This window comes from Mucor velutinosus, assembly GCF_035048745.1.
Source record: "Mucor velutinosus strain NIH1002 chromosome Unknown tig00001569, whole genome shotgun sequence".
Classification (NCBI taxonomy): Eukaryota; Fungi; Mucoromycota; class Mucoromycetes; order Mucorales; family Mucoraceae; genus Mucor; species Mucor velutinosus.
In genome coordinates this window covers 1,117,771-1,135,638 of record NW_027041921.1, presented here as the reverse complement: position 1 = coordinate 1,135,638, position 17,868 = coordinate 1,117,771, and the positions used below count along the sequence as shown (strand labels likewise).

At 40.5% G+C, this 17,868-nt stretch overlaps 10 protein-coding genes across 10 annotated transcripts; 4 read left to right on the top strand and 6 right to left on the bottom strand.

The window, feature by feature from the left end:
- Positions 1-18: 18 nt before the first annotated feature.
- Positions 19-986, bottom strand: ATC70_012562 (uncharacterized protein; the record flags this gene model as incomplete). The annotated part of the gene is made up of 4 exons (XM_064831733.1): positions 19-163; positions 222-363; positions 421-722; positions 778-986. 4 exons carry the CDS (start codon positions 984-986, stop codon positions 19-21), a joined length of 798 nt encoding a protein of 265 aa, XP_064678013.1.
- A 285-nt stretch (positions 987-1,271) lies between these two features.
- ATC70_012561 (Plasma membrane ATPase) lies at positions 1,272-1,998 on the bottom strand (the record flags this gene model as incomplete). The annotated part of the gene is made up of 2 exons (XM_064831732.1): positions 1,272-1,804; positions 1,860-1,998. 2 exons carry the CDS (start codon positions 1,996-1,998, stop codon positions 1,272-1,274), a joined length of 672 nt encoding a protein of 223 aa, XP_064678012.1.
- A 498-nt stretch (positions 1,999-2,496) lies between these two features.
- On the top strand, positions 2,497-3,392 carry YEATS4 (YEATS domain-containing protein 4; the record flags this gene model as incomplete). Its single annotated transcript, XM_064831731.1, has 2 exons — positions 2,497-3,099; positions 3,159-3,392. The coding sequence occupies 2 exons, from the start codon at positions 2,497-2,499 to the stop codon at positions 3,390-3,392; spliced, it is 837 nt and encodes a 278-aa protein (XP_064678011.1).
- Positions 3,393-3,922: 530 nt separating this feature from the next.
- Positions 3,923-5,203, top strand: CHS3_3 (Chitin synthase, class 3; the record flags this gene model as incomplete). The annotated part of the gene is made up of 2 exons (XM_064831730.1): positions 3,923-4,387; positions 4,445-5,203. 2 exons carry the CDS (start codon positions 3,923-3,925, stop codon positions 5,201-5,203), a joined length of 1,224 nt encoding a protein of 407 aa, XP_064678010.1.
- A 2,181-nt stretch (positions 5,204-7,384) lies between these two features.
- On the top strand, positions 7,385-8,918 carry ATC70_012558 (uncharacterized protein; the record flags this gene model as incomplete). The annotated part of the gene is made up of 4 exons (XM_064831729.1): positions 7,385-7,482; positions 7,540-7,672; positions 7,730-8,633; positions 8,689-8,918. 4 exons carry the CDS (start codon positions 7,385-7,387, stop codon positions 8,916-8,918), a joined length of 1,365 nt encoding a protein of 454 aa, XP_064678009.1.
- A 183-nt stretch (positions 8,919-9,101) lies between these two features.
- Positions 9,102-10,662, top strand: mge1_2 (GrpE, mitochondrial; the record flags this gene model as incomplete). Its single annotated transcript, XM_064831728.1, has 5 exons — positions 9,102-9,231; positions 9,285-9,418; positions 9,474-9,680; positions 9,733-9,961; positions 10,022-10,662. 5 exons carry the CDS (start codon positions 9,102-9,104, stop codon positions 10,660-10,662), a joined length of 1,341 nt encoding a protein of 446 aa, XP_064678008.1.
- A 259-nt stretch (positions 10,663-10,921) lies between these two features.
- On the bottom strand, positions 10,922-11,356 carry ATC70_012556 (uncharacterized protein; the record flags this gene model as incomplete). The annotated part of the gene is made up of 1 exon (XM_064831727.1): positions 10,922-11,356. The coding sequence occupies one exon, from the start codon at positions 11,354-11,356 to the stop codon at positions 10,922-10,924; it is 435 nt and encodes a 144-aa protein (XP_064678007.1).
- A 994-nt stretch (positions 11,357-12,350) lies between these two features.
- Positions 12,351-12,791, bottom strand: ATC70_012555 (uncharacterized protein; the record flags this gene model as incomplete). Its single annotated transcript, XM_064831726.1, has 1 exon — positions 12,351-12,791. The coding sequence occupies one exon, from the start codon at positions 12,789-12,791 to the stop codon at positions 12,351-12,353; it is 441 nt and encodes a 146-aa protein (XP_064678006.1).
- A 632-nt stretch (positions 12,792-13,423) lies between these two features.
- ATC70_012554 (uncharacterized protein) lies at positions 13,424-13,900 on the bottom strand (the record flags this gene model as incomplete). Its single annotated transcript, XM_064831725.1, has 1 exon — positions 13,424-13,900. The coding sequence occupies one exon, from the start codon at positions 13,898-13,900 to the stop codon at positions 13,424-13,426; it is 477 nt and encodes a 158-aa protein (XP_064678005.1).
- A 906-nt stretch (positions 13,901-14,806) lies between these two features.
- On the bottom strand, positions 14,807-15,202 carry ATC70_012553 (uncharacterized protein; the record flags this gene model as incomplete). The annotated part of the gene is made up of 1 exon (XM_064831724.1): positions 14,807-15,202. One exon carries the CDS (start codon positions 15,200-15,202, stop codon positions 14,807-14,809), a length of 396 nt encoding a protein of 131 aa, XP_064678004.1.
- Positions 15,203-17,868: the final 2,666 nt, after the last annotated feature.

Here is a 17,868-nt window from a genome sequence, read left to right as displayed (position 1 = left end):
CCCCTGGTGCTTGCCTTCCTACTTTTTGGAAGAGCCTTGTCTTCCATCACGCTCATGCAATTCGTCTGTTAATCTACAAGCATGTCTATATCCGCTGGGCTGACTATCATCTTTCAATTCTGGATTGGGATAGGTGTTCTCCATACTGCCTAAGGATGTGTAACTATACAAGCAAAATAAGTATTTCATTATGCCGTGCTGATAAATCAAAGCTACTCTACCCTTCGTCATACAGTGAACAGTAAGGTATCTTGAGCTCAAGCAAGAAATCCCAGATATTCTTGTAACTCCAATCGATAATAGGCTGGACACGCATGAAATCTGGCCAGCCTTGGTCTGTTTTGTTGAAATGCGATAGTTTCTCTGCACGCAATGGCACCATCAGTCATCCGTTCCCTCACCCCAAAATACGCCACTTACCAGCATAAGGGTCTGTTCTTCTAATGCCAACAAAAATGGCTTTTGTAGGTCTTGATGAGCCATCGATATATTGTTGAAGTGCTTGTTTCATTGGGCCAGGGATATAAACACAATCCAACTTGTAGCGTTGAATACAGACTTTGACAAATGCATCAACGTGAGGAAAGGGGTTGGGGTATGTAACAAATACAGTGCGTAATAATTCATCTTGATGTCCTAAGCGGGATAGCACAGCAGCCACTAAATGCAACAACACTGTGCAGTCCTTTCCGCCGTTGAACGAGAGGGCAACAGCATCAAACCTAGTTTAGAGGTTTGAGCAAGCTGAATCATCTTTGTCTTTCTTATAGTCGTTACCCGTATTCTTGGTACGCCTTCTCGGTCACTTGCAATGCTACCTTCACACTATGACCAAGTGAATCATCTCTCTCAGCAAGGTTGTAGACTGTGCGCTCAATATATTTAAAGTCGTAATGGTGCGTCGTTTCTAGCTTTGGATCCATGTCCAAGTCGGTGCAGCCATGGTTGAAAGAGGCCTTTGATAAACCAGATATAACAGAGGTCATTGCTATTGATTACAAGTGTAGAAAAAAAGGGGTGTTCAAAGAAGGTAGAAGAACTTTTTAATCAAGAGGTTGGGAGGGGTTTTCTTTCTTAAACAGCTCTCTCTCACCAATGGTAAAACAAATTGGTAAGGTGAGATTCAGGTGTAATTAAATAACCGATTACCTATGCTTTTTTCACACACTTCCAATCAGACTCCAAATTACAGCCAAAAAGCATATGTCAGTAGATTATGGTCTGATTTGGAATATAAGGCTTTATTAGGGTAGGAAATGTATAATGAGATTCTAGCATGATACTTGTTGCTGCTGCTGCTGCTGCTGCTGCTGCTGCAACAAATGGCGAATGGCCATCGAGCGATAGGATTCCAGATCAGGCACTGTGAGATCAACGACCTTGGCTGCATCATCCCATTGACGCAATTGCACTTTAAGTTCAAATAAAGGGTCATTTTCAAATAATTGCAATTGTTCCTGAGTGTAAGGGCCGCCCTGATATTTGAGTGACAATTTGGAGGCAGCACTCAGTGTCTCGTAGTATTCAGGGTATTTGCCAGTGAGATAACGCTTGACAGGTACATGCGATTCAACCAATGTAGACACCTTGGACGAAAATCCCAATCTCGCCAGGTACTCTGCTCCGATGCGTTCATGGCCTGTAACACCAACGCTAATTTGCTTCTTGCTATCACTACCTAATGCAGTGGGATCCAAATCAGTGAGAGTGGAGGCATCACAGAGCATTTGCTTTTGATCAGCAGAAGTAGCAAATTGGCCAATGTCATGAAGAAGAGCAGCTAGAATAGTTTCTTCATCGGCATCTGTGATAACCTCTGTCAATCTGATGATGACATTCACCGTATGCCAGTTACTTACTCGCTTCTTGCGCTGAAGCAGCCGCTTGCAAGCTATGCTCAAGCTGTGATATTTTCTCTCCAATGTAGTCTTGCTGGCTACCTTCTATAAGCACCTGAAAGACGGCATCCACAATTTTGGCGGCAGAATCTAGGTTCATGATGTTGTAATGCAGGATCAAGAAACGAACAGAAGCGGAAACCCAGATTTGATGTATTTAAGGCACAAATATGCTACATGTATTTTACGTTTAAAACGTTGGACATGTGTATTTTACCATTCAAATCACGTCCATCCACCACGGACATCCGTGAGTCGGATCTAATGCGACAAGGCGTCCAATCCCACAAGATCAAATAAACATGCTCGATTTAGATATAGCTCTTTCCAGGGGCACGTGCCATAGCGTGTATACATGAACCTCCATCAGGGCATAACAAAGCGAGCTCTCGGCAAGATGGATGAATCTTTTTTTTTTTTTTTTTTTTTTTACTTTTTTGAAACGATTAGACATCTCCATGAATGAAAACGTGGGAATCAAGCAAGATACGATTCAGAACTAAAAAGATCAGATCCATAGCATGAAGCATATATAAACAAGCTTGAAAATGGAGAAATTCTCTCTTTTTAATCATCTTTTTCATTACATAATATCAACATGTCGCCCATCAGTTTAGCTACTCCCAACCGAGAACCCTACACACTAAGCAAGGAGCAAGTCGAGTCTTACCACAAGGACGGATTTCTTTTGATCCCAGACTTTTTCTCGGCTGATGAGCATCGAACGCTCGAAGCTTACTGTCAAGAATTCCAAAACTGGGCCAAAGAGAAGGGCAAATGGATGCAATACTATGAAATCAATACGGTAACTGGTGAAAATCAATTGTGTCGTACCGAGAACTTTACTCCATTCCATGATGGTATGGCAAGCTATGTCAAGAGTCCTCGCCTTTTGCAAGTGATCAAGAAGCTCTACGGTGAAGACTACAACCTGTACAAGGAAAAGGTCAATTACAAGCTTCCTGGAGGTGGTGGTTTCCCTGCTCATCAAGATTTCAAGGCATTCCGTTTTGGCAAGTCCTCGCACATGACCGTGATGTTTACTGTGGACGCCACGACGGATGAGAATGGCTGTTTAGAAGTGGTTCCTGGATCTCATAACAATGAGTTTGAAGGACGGGGCCTCCCTCAAGAAACTGATGGATCAATAGCTGTGGATTGGTGCAAGCAGCAGGAATGGGTGCCTGTCTATTGCAAGCCTGTAAGTAAATTTAGCTCAAGACATGAAAGGACATCGAGTACTGATGTGATGAACAACAGGGATCCATCTTGATCTTTGGGGCATACCTTGCTCATCGATCTGGTGACAACAAAACCGAGAAGCCTAGACAAGCTATTTATCTGACATACAATGCTGCCAGTGAAGGTGATTTCCGTGATGAATACTATGATGAGAAGCGCAAAGTCTTTCCTCCATCATACGAGAGAGAGGAAGGAAAAGATTATAGTGAGGGTGCAACCATTTATAACTTGGCAACGCCTATTCGTTCTTAATTGAATAAAGTATAATATCAAGAACTCAATGCCTCCGTTTAATATGGAAAATCCCCGCGATAAGCTGTGTTGGGCGCACGCGAGGGCTCCGGCTTTCAGACACTTGAGCAATAGTGACATCCAGGGTTTATAATGCGTGATGTTTACTGCATGTTAAAGAAATAGCGCTTGTAACATGATAAGGCACTTTGGGTACTTTTGCCTCTAATCAGGAGTAACATGTCTATATTTGGTCTAATTAACGTTGTGTACAATATTCTGTCATAACACTCCAGGTACTTGACAACATGCTAAAATGCCAGGCAAAAAGAGAGGGCTGTAATTGTTCCGAAATACAATGATACAATGATGTATCATTCCTTACTATCAGAATATCAAACAAGCTTATTATGTGTATGTGTGTATGCTTAATGCATGCCTCTACTTGGTTTTTAACATAATAACAATGCCAAATGAAATCAACAACAACAAATCATCTATTTTTTCCCTCTTTCCTTTCAAAACACCCATTTTTAACATCATCAGAGTCTATGCAGAATCATCAAAGATCGCCCATGTTTGATTTCAATAGCAACAGTTCTAGTAGCTTCCATCAGCAGTATCGATATGGCAATATACTGAATGACGCTGTCGTTGTAGCTGCCAATACCAGCAACCTATCGGAGGAAGAAGACCCATTGCCGTCATTTGAAGAGTTTCAAGGCATTATCAATGACTATCTTCAGAATTTGAGCCCCAAGAAAAGAGACAAGGCGCTTGTGGATCATGCTCGTTACTGCCTTATACAAGAAGTGCTCAAGAATCCTAGAAATACGTCAATTTCAACAGCTCAGTTCAGGTTCTGGGTAAAGAAAATGTTTCAACTACAGCCTGGCTCGTATGATTTGGTTTGCCATGACAACAAGCCTGTTGCTATGAGAGAGCAGATTTACGACATTTTAGTGAATGCTCACAAAGAAGCCCATCATGGTGGCAGAGATAAGACATCAGCTATAGTGAGTATATTGATTATTTTTGACATTTGGATGGACTGGCTCATATTCTACATTTAGGTCAGAAATCAATTCTCCTGGATTCCTAAAGAATTGGTTGCCAGATTTGTACGCCAATGTCCCACATGCATCAGCAGAAGAAATGGGAGTCAATCATTGAGTGCGTACACATCCAAGACATCAAGCCCTCGTATAGACTACTCGGCCCCATCGTCCGCTTTCACCTATGACATGGCTGCTGCTGCTGCTGCTGCTGCTGCTGCCGCTTCTGCTACAACACCTACCTTGCTCTATACACCTTCTTCTAAAGCCGAGAGCGACATGTCTACCTCACCATCCACCACAGATAACACATTTAAGCGATCTCCCAATAGCAACAATTACAATATAATAAGCCCCTCACCTCCCAGCAAGCGCCCATTCTTTGGCCAGGATGGCTTATATGATACCACTAGCGGCGACCATTTTGCTCTAGATTATCCTACACATATGTCTCCTACTACTGGCAATCGTTCACCTTATTATCGCCGTCGTTCATCTGCTCAAACACCTCAGCTGACACCGCCTTCGCAACCTGAGTTTGTTAGCTATACTACTTTTACTGCTAATACGCCTTCCTACTACAAGACAATGATAAGCTCATACCAGCGCCAACCTATGCTTGAACCCAGTGCAAGCACACTTGCTGGTTCTAATGACTTTTCTTCTTCTGCTGCCGTTATTGTTGCTACTCAATCGCCCACATCCGATGCTATTTTTGCAATGGATCGATCTACTAGCATCTTATCCCATAATACAGATACTCCATCATCGATCTAAATAGATGCCATAATACCTTTACACTCATGCTTAATATATATACCTTTTTCGATACTCCTTTTTTTTTTCTTTCTTCCATAATATGATTATCACTACCACTAAACTAGAATCCACACACAAACATGCCCCAACCCCTTCTCATATATATATGTATATTCTAATATAATTTATTACATTATTTGTCTATGAAACTCACACTTTTTTTTTCTCGATGTTGTTAATCATTATTGTTAATCTAGTATTCTTTCAAGCACCTACTATCACAACATAATTGAATAAAGTCATCACATTTATCGGCGAATTTAGCAGCGTGGAATGCTTCATCTGTCAAAATACCAAAAGGTTGTAATGGTCTCAGATGCTGTAATTTTCATGTATATTGAAACAAAAAATCACTGTATTTCATTATTATCGGAGGAGTCCATGACGAGAATTTTGTACATCATATTCAGCGATAACGTCAGCTCTGATTGCAAAAAAAGAAAAAGAAAATACATGTTGTATCAAGTAGCAATTAATAGCATTAAGGCGGGCATGTGATATACATTAGTAAATGCAGTAGACGCAGATTCAAGCTGTTCAGGAGAAATTTTGTGCTTAAATTCATGTAATATCATTGTGTTGCGTGAGCTCAAATCAACAGCATTTAATAATCAAAAGCGATGAAATTACATAGTAGCTGACTGATAGATATGGACAATCATGGCATTTAATCAGCATGGACATCAATGAGGTCGAACAAACGATAGTATAGTGCAATATGATAGCCACAGGTTACTGTACCATACCCATGATAACCCACTTGACATTCCACTATTATACCTTTCTAGCCTTTTGGTATAAGGAAAACTCTTTATCGACGACTTGCTACTGAGTGTCCAGCTCTTCTACAATGCTCCACGTCTTCATCAATGGAACTAAGTCATATACAGGCAGATACCCTACTTGCTTTGCTTATTATTAGTAAAGATGTGCAAATCACAGTGAAATTTGGATGTATTTGAGCCGTGTTTTCTCGCGCTAGAAGCCGTTTTGGGCCGCCAAAATTGCACCAAACAAGTTATCTCGGTTACTACTTGCTTCCTGACACCTTTGCTCAACTTTCTTGAGATCGTCAAAAATCGATCAAAAACCATGAGGGATACCTCATGATGTTCAATGAAATTCAAACGATCGTGTTTTTGACCTCGAAAATGAAGACTTTTATTATGATAAATACTAAATCAAAATGTTTCTCTTGATCCAAGGCAGCCGCTGATATCACTTTTGGGAGACTTTCGTATGCAAACTCTCTATATTTTGGCCAAAAACCTCATTTCATATTTTCATAAATTGCTCAAGAAGTTCAGTCAACTTTCTCTTTATAAACAGCACTGCTGGATGCGCCTTGAACAGTACTCCTAGAATGTATTAGAAAGTATAGGATGATCATTGCAACTTACCTAGTCGAATCTAACAAAATAGTTTAAATCGATTTGATTTCGGACAAGAATTCGCAAATCAGAACAGAACGTCGAGCGGAATTTGAACCAATGTTTGGCTATCGAGTTCAATGCCATTCTCACTAGGAGACTATAGGATGCTATTGAAAGCTCATAAAAAAGGGATTGCGGGTTAACAAAGTACTGTAGCTTAGGTTGATCGCTTTCTTTTGCTTTTTTTGCTCTTCTCCTTATCTGATAGATTCAATACTTGTAAATTGCTCGCTCAAATGAAGCTCCATATGAGGAATGCAAACTGACTACCCTACTATTCAAGGTTCTGCACTTTGATTGTAAATTCTGGTCAAAACTTTGCCGGCATTTTTTTCCGTGGAATCCAATCAAGCTGATCTACAACATAACAGGACAAACACATGGTTGTTGATTTGAGAGAGGAGATGTCAGATATGTATTGCCTATCTAAGGTAGCGTTGGCGTATCCAATCAAACATATGCTTACCAAATTTACATTGCAGACGTCAAAATCAAATTTTGCCATTGTTTGTTATTGTACTACCAGCAGTTCCATTGTGGGAAACGATGCTCCTATTGTGCCTGGACAAACGGAACGGATTTTCGATTAACCGCAATTGAACGAATCATAAGAGATAAAACTTACAAGGAGTTGTTTCTCTATTTTTTTTTTCTTCTCTTTTTACTTTATAGATAGAGAAGAGCCTGTTCTTTCTTATATGTCCGTATGTTTCTGCTTGGCAAAGGATGGCCAGTGTTCTTTATTATTTCATGGTTTACATCATTAATTAAAGCTCAAGCTTCTCCCGAGAATCCATTCATATGGTACGTTCATCTTTTTACTGCAAACTAAAAGACGCTTTTCTGAATGTACATTGCTAGGCAAATCTTGGCTGAATACGATGTAGCTGAATCAAACAAGACCAAAATGTATCTGGCAGAGACTTCCCAAAAAATCTACAGTCAGGATTTCCAGACAGTGTTTGAAAATAAAGACCGTTGGGGTTACAATGAGGTACACAGCCAATGCAGTCATTGTGGGAGCAAGTTACTCATTTTCTTGTATGAATAGCGCCTTGTCATTGATTTTGGCGATGGCTGCCCGCAAACAGCCATAGACGATGTCGAGAGTTTGAACAATAATTGGGCCACTAGCCCAGCCATGATGTCGCAACCATCAATTGCACTTGTTGAGCGGGGAGGTCGATGTTCGCCATGGTCTGACAAGATCTCCACCGTACAGAATCTGTCTGACAAATACGCCCTCAAAGTCTCTGGCATCGTTATTTACGACAACAACCGTTATAACGATTCCACATTCATTCAGGAGTCAACTGAAGATGTATCTTATCCAAAGTGGACCTCGACGCTACCCGATTATCGCAACATCAAGTATATGACTGACAACACCATCGATACAGGCTCTACATTCGTTGCTGTCTATTTTGTGCCTCGAAACTACATTGACTATCTCAACTCAACGCTGATAAAAAAGACTTTGACAATGAACGGCACTCGACAGATGTACACACAGCTTACATTCTCTCTGGGCGAGAACAATTTCCCATCATCAAGTGACCCCAGTGCTTCCACTGGTTCTTCTACCACAAACAACGGCCAGGACGACGAAAATACCTGGGATCTGGAAAGAGATAAAAGAAACTACATCATCTACTCGGTAACAGCAGCTGTGATTATGATTCTTGTGTTTGTCATTACACGCTGGTGTAGAGCATTTGCCAGAAGTCGAGTATTGCAGGATGTGGAAGCTGGTGCTGCTCAAGGAAATTTGCTCATGCAAGAGAGCAAGGGCGCTGTGATACCATTTGAGCAACTGCAGCACTTGGGCCCGATTGAAAAGTATGGCGAGGCAACCATGCTGAATTCGACATGTGCCATCTGTTTGGATGATTTTGAAAGTGATTACTACGTCCGTGTGCTGCCTTGTCATCATGGCTACTGCACTGCTTGTATAGGTAACCTATCTACACTATTCTTTCTATGCTTATCTAATCAACCTCTATTACTTAGATGTCTGGCTGACCAAAAAGTCGAGCAACTGCCCCATTTGTAAATATGATTGTAGAACAACGCTGCAGGAAAAGGGCCTGCTTGTGGTTGAGCAAACAGAGGAGAATCCAATGGACGATTCAGCAACTTCTGCAAGCACTGCACCCGAAGTTCATATAGAAATGGAGCCTGTTTCTCATCCGAATCAAAGAGACAATCCGGCGACAGCTAACAATAACAATGCTCAATAGACCTATGTTCTGTATATGTACATACTTTTTACCTCATATTCTATACATGTCTCGGAAATCACTATATCAATCCGAGCTTTTTTTTTTTTGTATTCATCTTGTCTCATGTAATAAATATTTCTGTATCATCTTTCTCTTTGATGTATGTTTGTTTGATCTTCATTTATTTGCAAACAAACAAAAATGCCTAGAATGAAGCCTATTGTCACGTATTCGCTAGCAGCTGTCATCATCATTTGGGTGATGCTTGGTGCCATCACATTGCCTAATGCTACTCGATGGTTCAGAGGCTCAGGATGCAGTATTAGACAAGGTATGCATGAGGTGCGTATATTTCAATAAACACATATTTATAGCGTTGTCTAGACATTGTATCGTTTCATCTAAACAAATCAGCGACACTACAAGACGCCATTCCAGTAAAGCTTGCTCAGAGAGAGTACAAGGACGGTATTTTCTTGGTAGATAACACTCCAGAAGTGGCTCAACAGGGACTACAAGTGAGTGTATACATCCAAAGACGCTTTACATTGTGCTCACTGTGCTTACCAAAAGGGAATACTGTACAACAGAGGAGAAGCTTGTACTCTGTATTCGCCAAATACATCTACATTCATCTTCCAGAATAACATGTCAAGGATCGCATTGATCGAACAAAGCACAAACTGCTATTTGGTTGATAAAATTATGAATGCTGAGAGAGACGGTGCTGTGGCAGCCATCGTATTCAATAATAGCACAGTATCAAATGAACAGCCTATGGTAATCCTCGGCTTGATATATGAATATAGCTCGCTAATATGATGCCTTGTAGGGTGTGATACCAAAATCAATAAGGATCCCCACATACTACGTCAGTTACAATACTGGTATTGCAATGGTGCATGACTTGGAGAATGTAGCTAAATCACCACCACAAGAAGGCGACACTCCATACATGCTTCGAGTGGGCCTGCTACCCAACAGTAAGCCTGCGTTAGATCATTGGCAATTTGCATTAATCATCGTAGGTGCTATGCTTGTAACCAGCATCATTTCTATTAGTAAGAACTTAAGTGGGCTTGTTATAAGGTGGATGATTGACCTACATTTTTGTATATTAGCTGCATTACAGTGTCATATGTGGCGAATGGCTAGAGAAAGACGTCAAGAAGAGAATGAAATCCTAACTCTGGCAGAGCAACAACAGCTTACGGCTGACGAAAACTACTGGAGAAACATAACTGGACAACCACCGAGACTCATGCCACAACCACGGCCTACAAAGCAGCGTCTGCCTCAATCTCTCGTGGATCTGCTGCCTACTCGTATCTATAGAAACAAAGAGACAGTGTCTGATGAAAAGCTATGCTCAAGCAGAAATGCCTCCAATAGCTCACTAGACACAGCATACGAGCCTTCAAATTGTGTCATTTGTTTGGAACCTTTTGAAAATGGAGATGTTTTACGACGATTACCTTGCAATCACGAGTATCACCGAGATTGTGTTGATGTATGGCTTACCAAGAAATGCGGGTCTTGCCCTCTCTGTTTGCATTACATCGAGATCCCCACTGTCCCTGATGAGACCCATGCACTAGATCAAGATGCAACAGAGCCAAATTATTATGGATCAGGTGATTTAGCTAGTACATGGCAAAGCCTATCAAGGGACGAGGAAATTTTGCTTCGACAACATCCCTTTTCATACAACGCAACACCATCATCAGCAGCCTCGTTTACAAACCCTTATCCTCCCGCCTAAATAGTAGTAAAATTTCGTAATAAAAAGTATATAGCAATAGTATGGAGGGAATGATATTTACTGTAGACACCAAGAGTTGGTCGATTACATGGTATCGAACGCTAACATATTCAAACTGTAAGTATTAGAATTCAAGATTCTAAGAATACATGTCAATATCGTGTTTTGCAGTAAGAATGATTTAAATGACCCAGATCACAGCTTTTGCCAAAAGAGATTGCTTTATTCACGAATGCGATAGTTTACAGTATTACTCGCTCTAGTCATCACCCAATGCTGGTAGCTGAGGCAGCACCGGCAATGCTGGAAGTTCTCCTAGAGCGAATCCTGCGAAAGGATCTAGAGCCGGTAGGGTGGGAAGTGTTGGCACTGCAGGCAAGACAGGAAGAGCTGCAGCAGGCGGAACTGGGAGCACAGGAGCAGCTGGGAGAGGAAGAGCAGGTGGAGCTGGAGGAATGGGCAATGCCACCGGTAAAGTCTCTGGAGCTGCTGGCGATGTTGGGATTGAAACACAGGAAGAGTTAGGAACACCGAATGCATTAGGTGCTGGCGGATAAGCTTGTGGTTGTTTTGGAGCTGGCTGCATTCCGGGAGGACATCTCTTGGATAGTTCAGCTGGAGCAGCTGCTACCTGATGAAGGGTAGTAACAACAGGAGCCAAAAAATAAAATGCTAGCGTAATGGATATATGCATTACTTTTGTTGATGAAAATAAAGACATTTGATTGATTTAAGCGTCTTTTTATATAAGAATGTGCATGATTTCGTATCATCAGTAGCCGTAATAAGAATATGATACATTGCATTTGTAGAAAGAGGTCAAGATAGCGATGGTATATTTGATTTGTGTTAAATTCAATCGCTTATAGAAGAATTCACTGTAAAAGATTTGATCTAGAACTGGCGTTTGCAACAAACGCTGCTTGATAGGTGTAGTGATATAATATTCCCTTCTCATCGTAACGAAATTGAGGGTACTCACCCTATAATTATTGACGTCGTCTTCATCTCTCACTGTAAGCCTTTTGTACTGTGTTTATGTCCACTGAAGTTGTTTGCTGCAATACCTCAGGTCATCGTTCATATATAAAACATAACGAGCCGTTTGAACGTAGGTTGGTTTCCACCGAAGCGAAGCGTAGGTCAGGAAACCACCCGAAGTGCTGAACGGCTCGTAAAACATAAAAATAAACATTGTCTCGCATAATACCACTAAAGAACATCATGTAGACCTCCACAAAATACTACAGCAGTAATGGCTAAAAGTCTCCTGACTTCTGTTTCTTACCCATTTTAACAGAAAGAATCTTGTACTCGTCTTAACTGTTCCCTGAATTCAGGGCACTTGATTTTACTTAACCACTGTTCTATATGACTATCAAAAGTTGAATATGATTCTCCATCCCTTATTACGTGCTATCTTTGGAATATCCTCTGTTATACGATGTGCATGACATGCACCAAAAACTCGGGGAACTAAGGGGCCAGAAGGAGAAGTGTGGATACAGCATGTTCTCTAGATATTAGAAGTGGCAACTAATGAAGTAAATTATTATAGGTATGGATATGATGAGTTCACAAGACATTGCTAGTGAACAATATGCCACGCCACATGTTGTGAAGTGAAATTAAAATAATGGTTGTAAGTTTATTATAAAGCACATGCAATAGCTGGTATCTATGATTGACTAATCTTCGTCTTCGTCTTCCTCCTCCTCATCTTCATCTTTCTTGGCAGCTTTTGGTGCGGGAGCAGCTTGGTATTGTGGTGGATATCCTGCTGGCGCTGGATACCCTGCGGCAGGTGCAGGAGCAGCAGCAGCAGCTCCAGGCAATGCTGGTAGCTGTGGAATTTTGACTGATGACACAGATGATAATAATGGCCCAGTACTGGCAAGAAGGGCAGTAGTATCAGCATTTGGAAGCTGAATGTTGGGCAAAGCAGGCAAAGCAGCAGGAGCAGCAGGAGCAGTAGCGGCATCTCTTTTGTTGTAATTGATACGACGCTTATTGGAAAGAACCAATCTCTGAGATCCATTAGCCACAACTACTTTACAGAGGACATCTTGGATCAATATAGTGTAGATTGTCACAAGAAATAGGAAGGCAATAGTCTTGAAATACAACATGATGTATATGTGTATGTAATGTATCAGTTGAGAAAATGAAAAATAAAAAGTAATGCAATCTTAAAAGCACCATTCTTTTATATTGTGATAAAAGTACTGTCTATGTATACGGGGTATAGGACAATAAGCCAAAAAAAGTTGTCATAGAAAGATAGCTGTTGACTTGAATACTCTCCTCCCTTCAATACGGAGGTATGATAGGAGCATCCCTGATTTCTACATGAGCAAATGTACACTGCATGAAGATCTTTCGTCTTTTTCTACAAAATCTCTCCTATTCGCTTATTTGCTATTTGCATTGCTGAAATTCATTTATGATCTACGCTCTTCTATGCGCTTTCAGCATTGTTACATGCATAATTGATAATGTATATGATGTTGGCAAATCAGGAAGGAGAAGAGAAGCGAGCTCAAATTATAGAACTAACCACATAGACAGATGTATAGTTGGTTGAACTTTGGAATTTTTATTGATAAGGATAAGCATCTATATGTACTCGAGAGACAGAGAAAGAAGAGAAATGAAAATGTGATGGTGATAATAATACTGAGAGCAAACATTGTACTGATAAAGCTCTGTACTTTGATAATACAAATGAACTGGAATTCACAAATGTTGGGATATGCATTTTTTAGGCATCCTCTTGGCCTCCTCCTGGACCAAGAAGACCAGCTACTGTAGTGGAGATATCTGGAAGTGCAGGAGTGGCAGGAAGTGCTGGAACAGCAGGAAGACCTGGCAATGCAGCAGGAAGAGCAGTTGAGAGGTCTGGAAGTGCTGGAGCAGAAGGTACACCGGGCAATCCAGGTACAGGCAAAGCAGGAGCGGCTGGAAGAGGTGGGATAGGTGGAACAACAAGTCCAGGAACTGCTGGAGCTGTAACTGGAGGAGGGCATGCTGGGTCTTGAGGATTAGCTGGGTTAGGGCAGGTTTTAGGGCCTGGTGGGCCTGGTGGACCAGCAGCAGAGGCAGCGGCAGCACTTTGACGTCGTTCAAGCTTTTTTAATATACGCTTGTCTGTAATTCCTCCTTTACGAGCAGCTACTTGCTGGAAACATGTCAATGTGACAATAAAGGCGATGATGGCAAATGTGAACGCAAAACGCATGATGTGGTACTAGTCTTACTCTTGTGTATGGAAATGTAATTTGTGAAAAAAAGTAAAGACCAGAAATAAGAAAAGAAAAGAGAGGATGGTAGAGGAGCCAAGGCTTTATATATACATGGCTGCTTTTATGTCTAGACGTACATCGTCATTAAACGTTATATGCGTGTCAAAATCTTTGTCTTGCGAACCCCTGTTTTCAAGCAACATTGATTTCTTTCCCGGTTTTCCTGTTGTTGTCTCCCCTATATTTTATCATACATATATTTACATGAAAACAAAAGCAAAAGGAGTCGCTGTTTTGTTCATATATTGAGCTCGCTTGTAGACGTCTGTTTGCTTTGAGATTTTTGATCGCCACAATGACTGAAAAATCGCATGTAATGTCTGTCAAGCAGTATGTGCAATACGTCCATGTTTTGCATGTACGTGCGTCTTTACTGTATGTGAATCTACATGCATCGCATGTAAGTCAAAAAGTAACAAGAAGTAAATGACTATAAACTTTGAGGCGGATCAAAAGTCAATGAGCCAAGTTGAGGAGGTGACAATGTTTATCTCTGATGTGTATATTTGCCACTTTGTGCATCAAATCAACGGAGATAGCTATTAGATGGCTAGATTAGATGCTAAATATTAGAATTATACCTAGCAGCGGCAAACTAACACCATGATTCATGGTGGACATCCCTCCCTCTCCTGAAGAAAATCTCAGGAGGGGTCCGTTTAGCTTTATGCAGTTTTCGTTCCCCTGTGATCATCGGCTGTGGATCGCTATTTTGATATACAACTGTATATATATGTATAAATTCTTGTTGAATATGCAATGCTTATCATCAGCTTGGCTTTATTTATATAGAGTAAAGTTTGTTTGATAAAACGACAATGGAATGATAGTTAGCATTTTTTTTAATCTTCATCTTCCTCGTCATCTTCACTACCGCCACCCGATTTGCCTCCAAGATTGGGAAGTGCGGGCGTCTTTGGTAATGCTGGAACTGCTGGAACTGGAGCTGTTGGCAGTGTAGGTAGTTGGGGCAGTGCCAACGCAGGAAGAGCTGGTAATCCTGGTAATCCCGGTAAAGCTGGTAAAGCTGGTAAAGCTGATGGAGGTGAAGGAGGTGGTCCTCTTGGCTCATTGTCGCTAGTAAAGTAATCGCGATAGTGTCGACCTCTCTTGGATAATCTTGCTCTTGGATGGATCCTTTGATCTACCGTTACAGTAGCTGATACCAGATCGTTCGACAAGGAGATGAGTAACACAATGGCCAGGGCAATGGTTGAAAATAAAGAAAAAACTTGCATGATGATGGATTGTTTGTTATAGACTTACCCATGTAGCATCAAAGCCTTTTTATACTTTCTATATAAACTGATTTCTGGATTGTGGAATGATATATAATCTCGAAATTAAACATGTCAAGAATTGCTAATGAAATGAACTCGTCATTATTATACATTTGGTACTTGAAAGATAGCACACACAACTCCTTTATTTCTGCTACAGAAATATCTACTCCTGTTGCGTGATATTTCTGCATAAGTATTTTCATTATGATACAATTCTTTTTGAATTTGTCATTAAGGGGAAACCCATCCACCATTGACGCTATTAACTTTTATCAAGAAGACAGAAATCTTATTTGAATATATAGTAGACTATTAAATTCTTTCTGCTTTTTTTTAATTAATAGCACGACCTTATTGATCCTTTTACGTGTGCCTTAAAACATAGTTTCGCCATGCATGCTGGCGATTGTTTTGCTTATTTAGTACAGGTTTTTTTGTTTTGCCAAGTGCAGACTCTCATGGCTAGTATCAAATTTATCCCCTCAATGTAAGCAGTATCCCTGCAAGCCTATGACGACGACGTGGGATCTCTCATCATACAAAGAGAGATTTGCTTAACCACAGCTTAAGAGAGCGATTCGCAAAGTATACTAATGCATCATTTCAGAATGTTATTGTTTGCGTGCAATAAAACAGGTAAAGATCGACATGACATGTAACACAGTAAATCGTTGCTGTTCATAGCGTATGTTCGTCTTTATTGATTTTTGATACAAATCATTTCAATACAATGGATATGCAAATCCAAATTCATCATTGAGCTTTAATCTTCATCAGGTGCTTGGCCACCAAGTGGGTTCTGAGGAACGATACCGAATATATTGGGAATAACAAGGCCACTCGCAGCACCACCTATTGCAGCTTCTTGTTGTCTATTTGCTGAATCTTCTCTTTTCTCTTTTTCTGTTGATTTTTTGATTGCAGTAGGAGCGGCATACATTAATGGCAGAGTAGCACAAAGGAACATGAGCATGAATAACTTCATTGGTATTGAAAGTAGGCTTGGAGAAAGTAGATGAGGAAATAATAGATCAAGAAACCAACGAGGATGCTCTATCCGTCAAGGAATCCTTTTATACATCTACTGATTTAGAACTTCAGGGAGCATCACAAAACAGTATAGGTAAATATTCGTGTGTGTATGCAATAAACGAGTTTTGTTGTTTCTCCTGAGACTCGAACGAGATATATACAGTGTAATGCACTTGATAAATACTGGCCGTGCTGTGGTTAGTATTTGCAGTGATCCACGCAAGTAGCTTGCAATTAAAAGCTCTAGAATATATACAAATTTTATTCCTCTTGCATACAGATTGCTGGTTTTTCCTGACAGGCCGGTACAATGCATGTATGAAGTACGCAAATGCCCAAAAGGCTGCACTTATATGTTCAGATGCTTTTGATTTACAACAACCACAACTAGAAATAGTTGCTTTGAAGCTTTGGCTTTGAGGACATTATACATAGCATTTTTCAATGAATGAATGCGGCTACTTTGTACTTTATCGTGCCCTACTCAACAACTCCTACTCAATTAAAAGCATTTGTCAAATTTACTCTCAAGGCGTTTGTCTTCAGAACAAGCTCTCGTTCAACAGGCTAAAAACTACTAGTGAGCAAAACTCGATACACTCTCTATTGTACAAACACGACTCTATTGTGTAAACCCTGTTTCTGCTCCATACACACCTCTCTATTGTAGAAGACTCTTTTGGTAAAATGGTACAGTAAATTTATTCCATATCAACCCCATACCCTAATCTTCTCATAACTTCACGACTTTTTATGATGGTTTGAACATTCTGAGGTGCAGCATAAACTTTTGCTGGTAATCAACGAAGTTTGCAGCTTCTTAATGCTTGAAATGGCAAAGCACTGCCAATGGCTTCATTGCTAAGAACAGAACCAGCGTTGTATGTTTTGTGTCGTAAGTTATTTAATTACGAAGCTCCATTTCGGAATGGTAGGTTGAGATAATAAGAACAACACCAAGAGAGATGATCTCGCCAGCCGCCGCCAGCCGCCGCCAAAGATAATTGACGCTCAGCTCAACATACTGCTCTAGATTGGCCAGAACTTGCTCAATTTCGACTCGATTAATGTATTCTGTTAGAATCGACTATATAAACTGTGATAATCTTCCGATGCTTCCTAATACATTCTTGAAGTGCTTTTCAAGGCGCTTCCAATGGTGCCAAGTAAGATAGATGTTTTAAATAAACTTATTGAGCAATTTATGAAAATATGAAAAGAGGTTTCTGGCCAAAATGTCAAAATTTTGCATATGAAGACATCATAAAAGTGGTTTTAGAAGTTGCTTTGGATCGAGAGAAACATTTTGATTTGATATTTGCCATAGTAAAAGTCTTCATTTTCAAAGTGAAAAATGCAATCGTTTGATTTTCGTCAAGAACCATGAGGGGTACCTCATGCTTTTTGGTCGATTTTTGGCTATATTTTTTGCGTCCCCAAAAAGTTGAGCAAATGTGCCAGGAAATTGCTGCCACTCGAGTACAATTGTTTGATGCTATTCTGACGATCTAAAACGGCCTGGAACACAAGAAAACGCAACTCAAATGTACTCAGATTTTGCTGTATCAGGGACACTAAGGCCTAAAAAT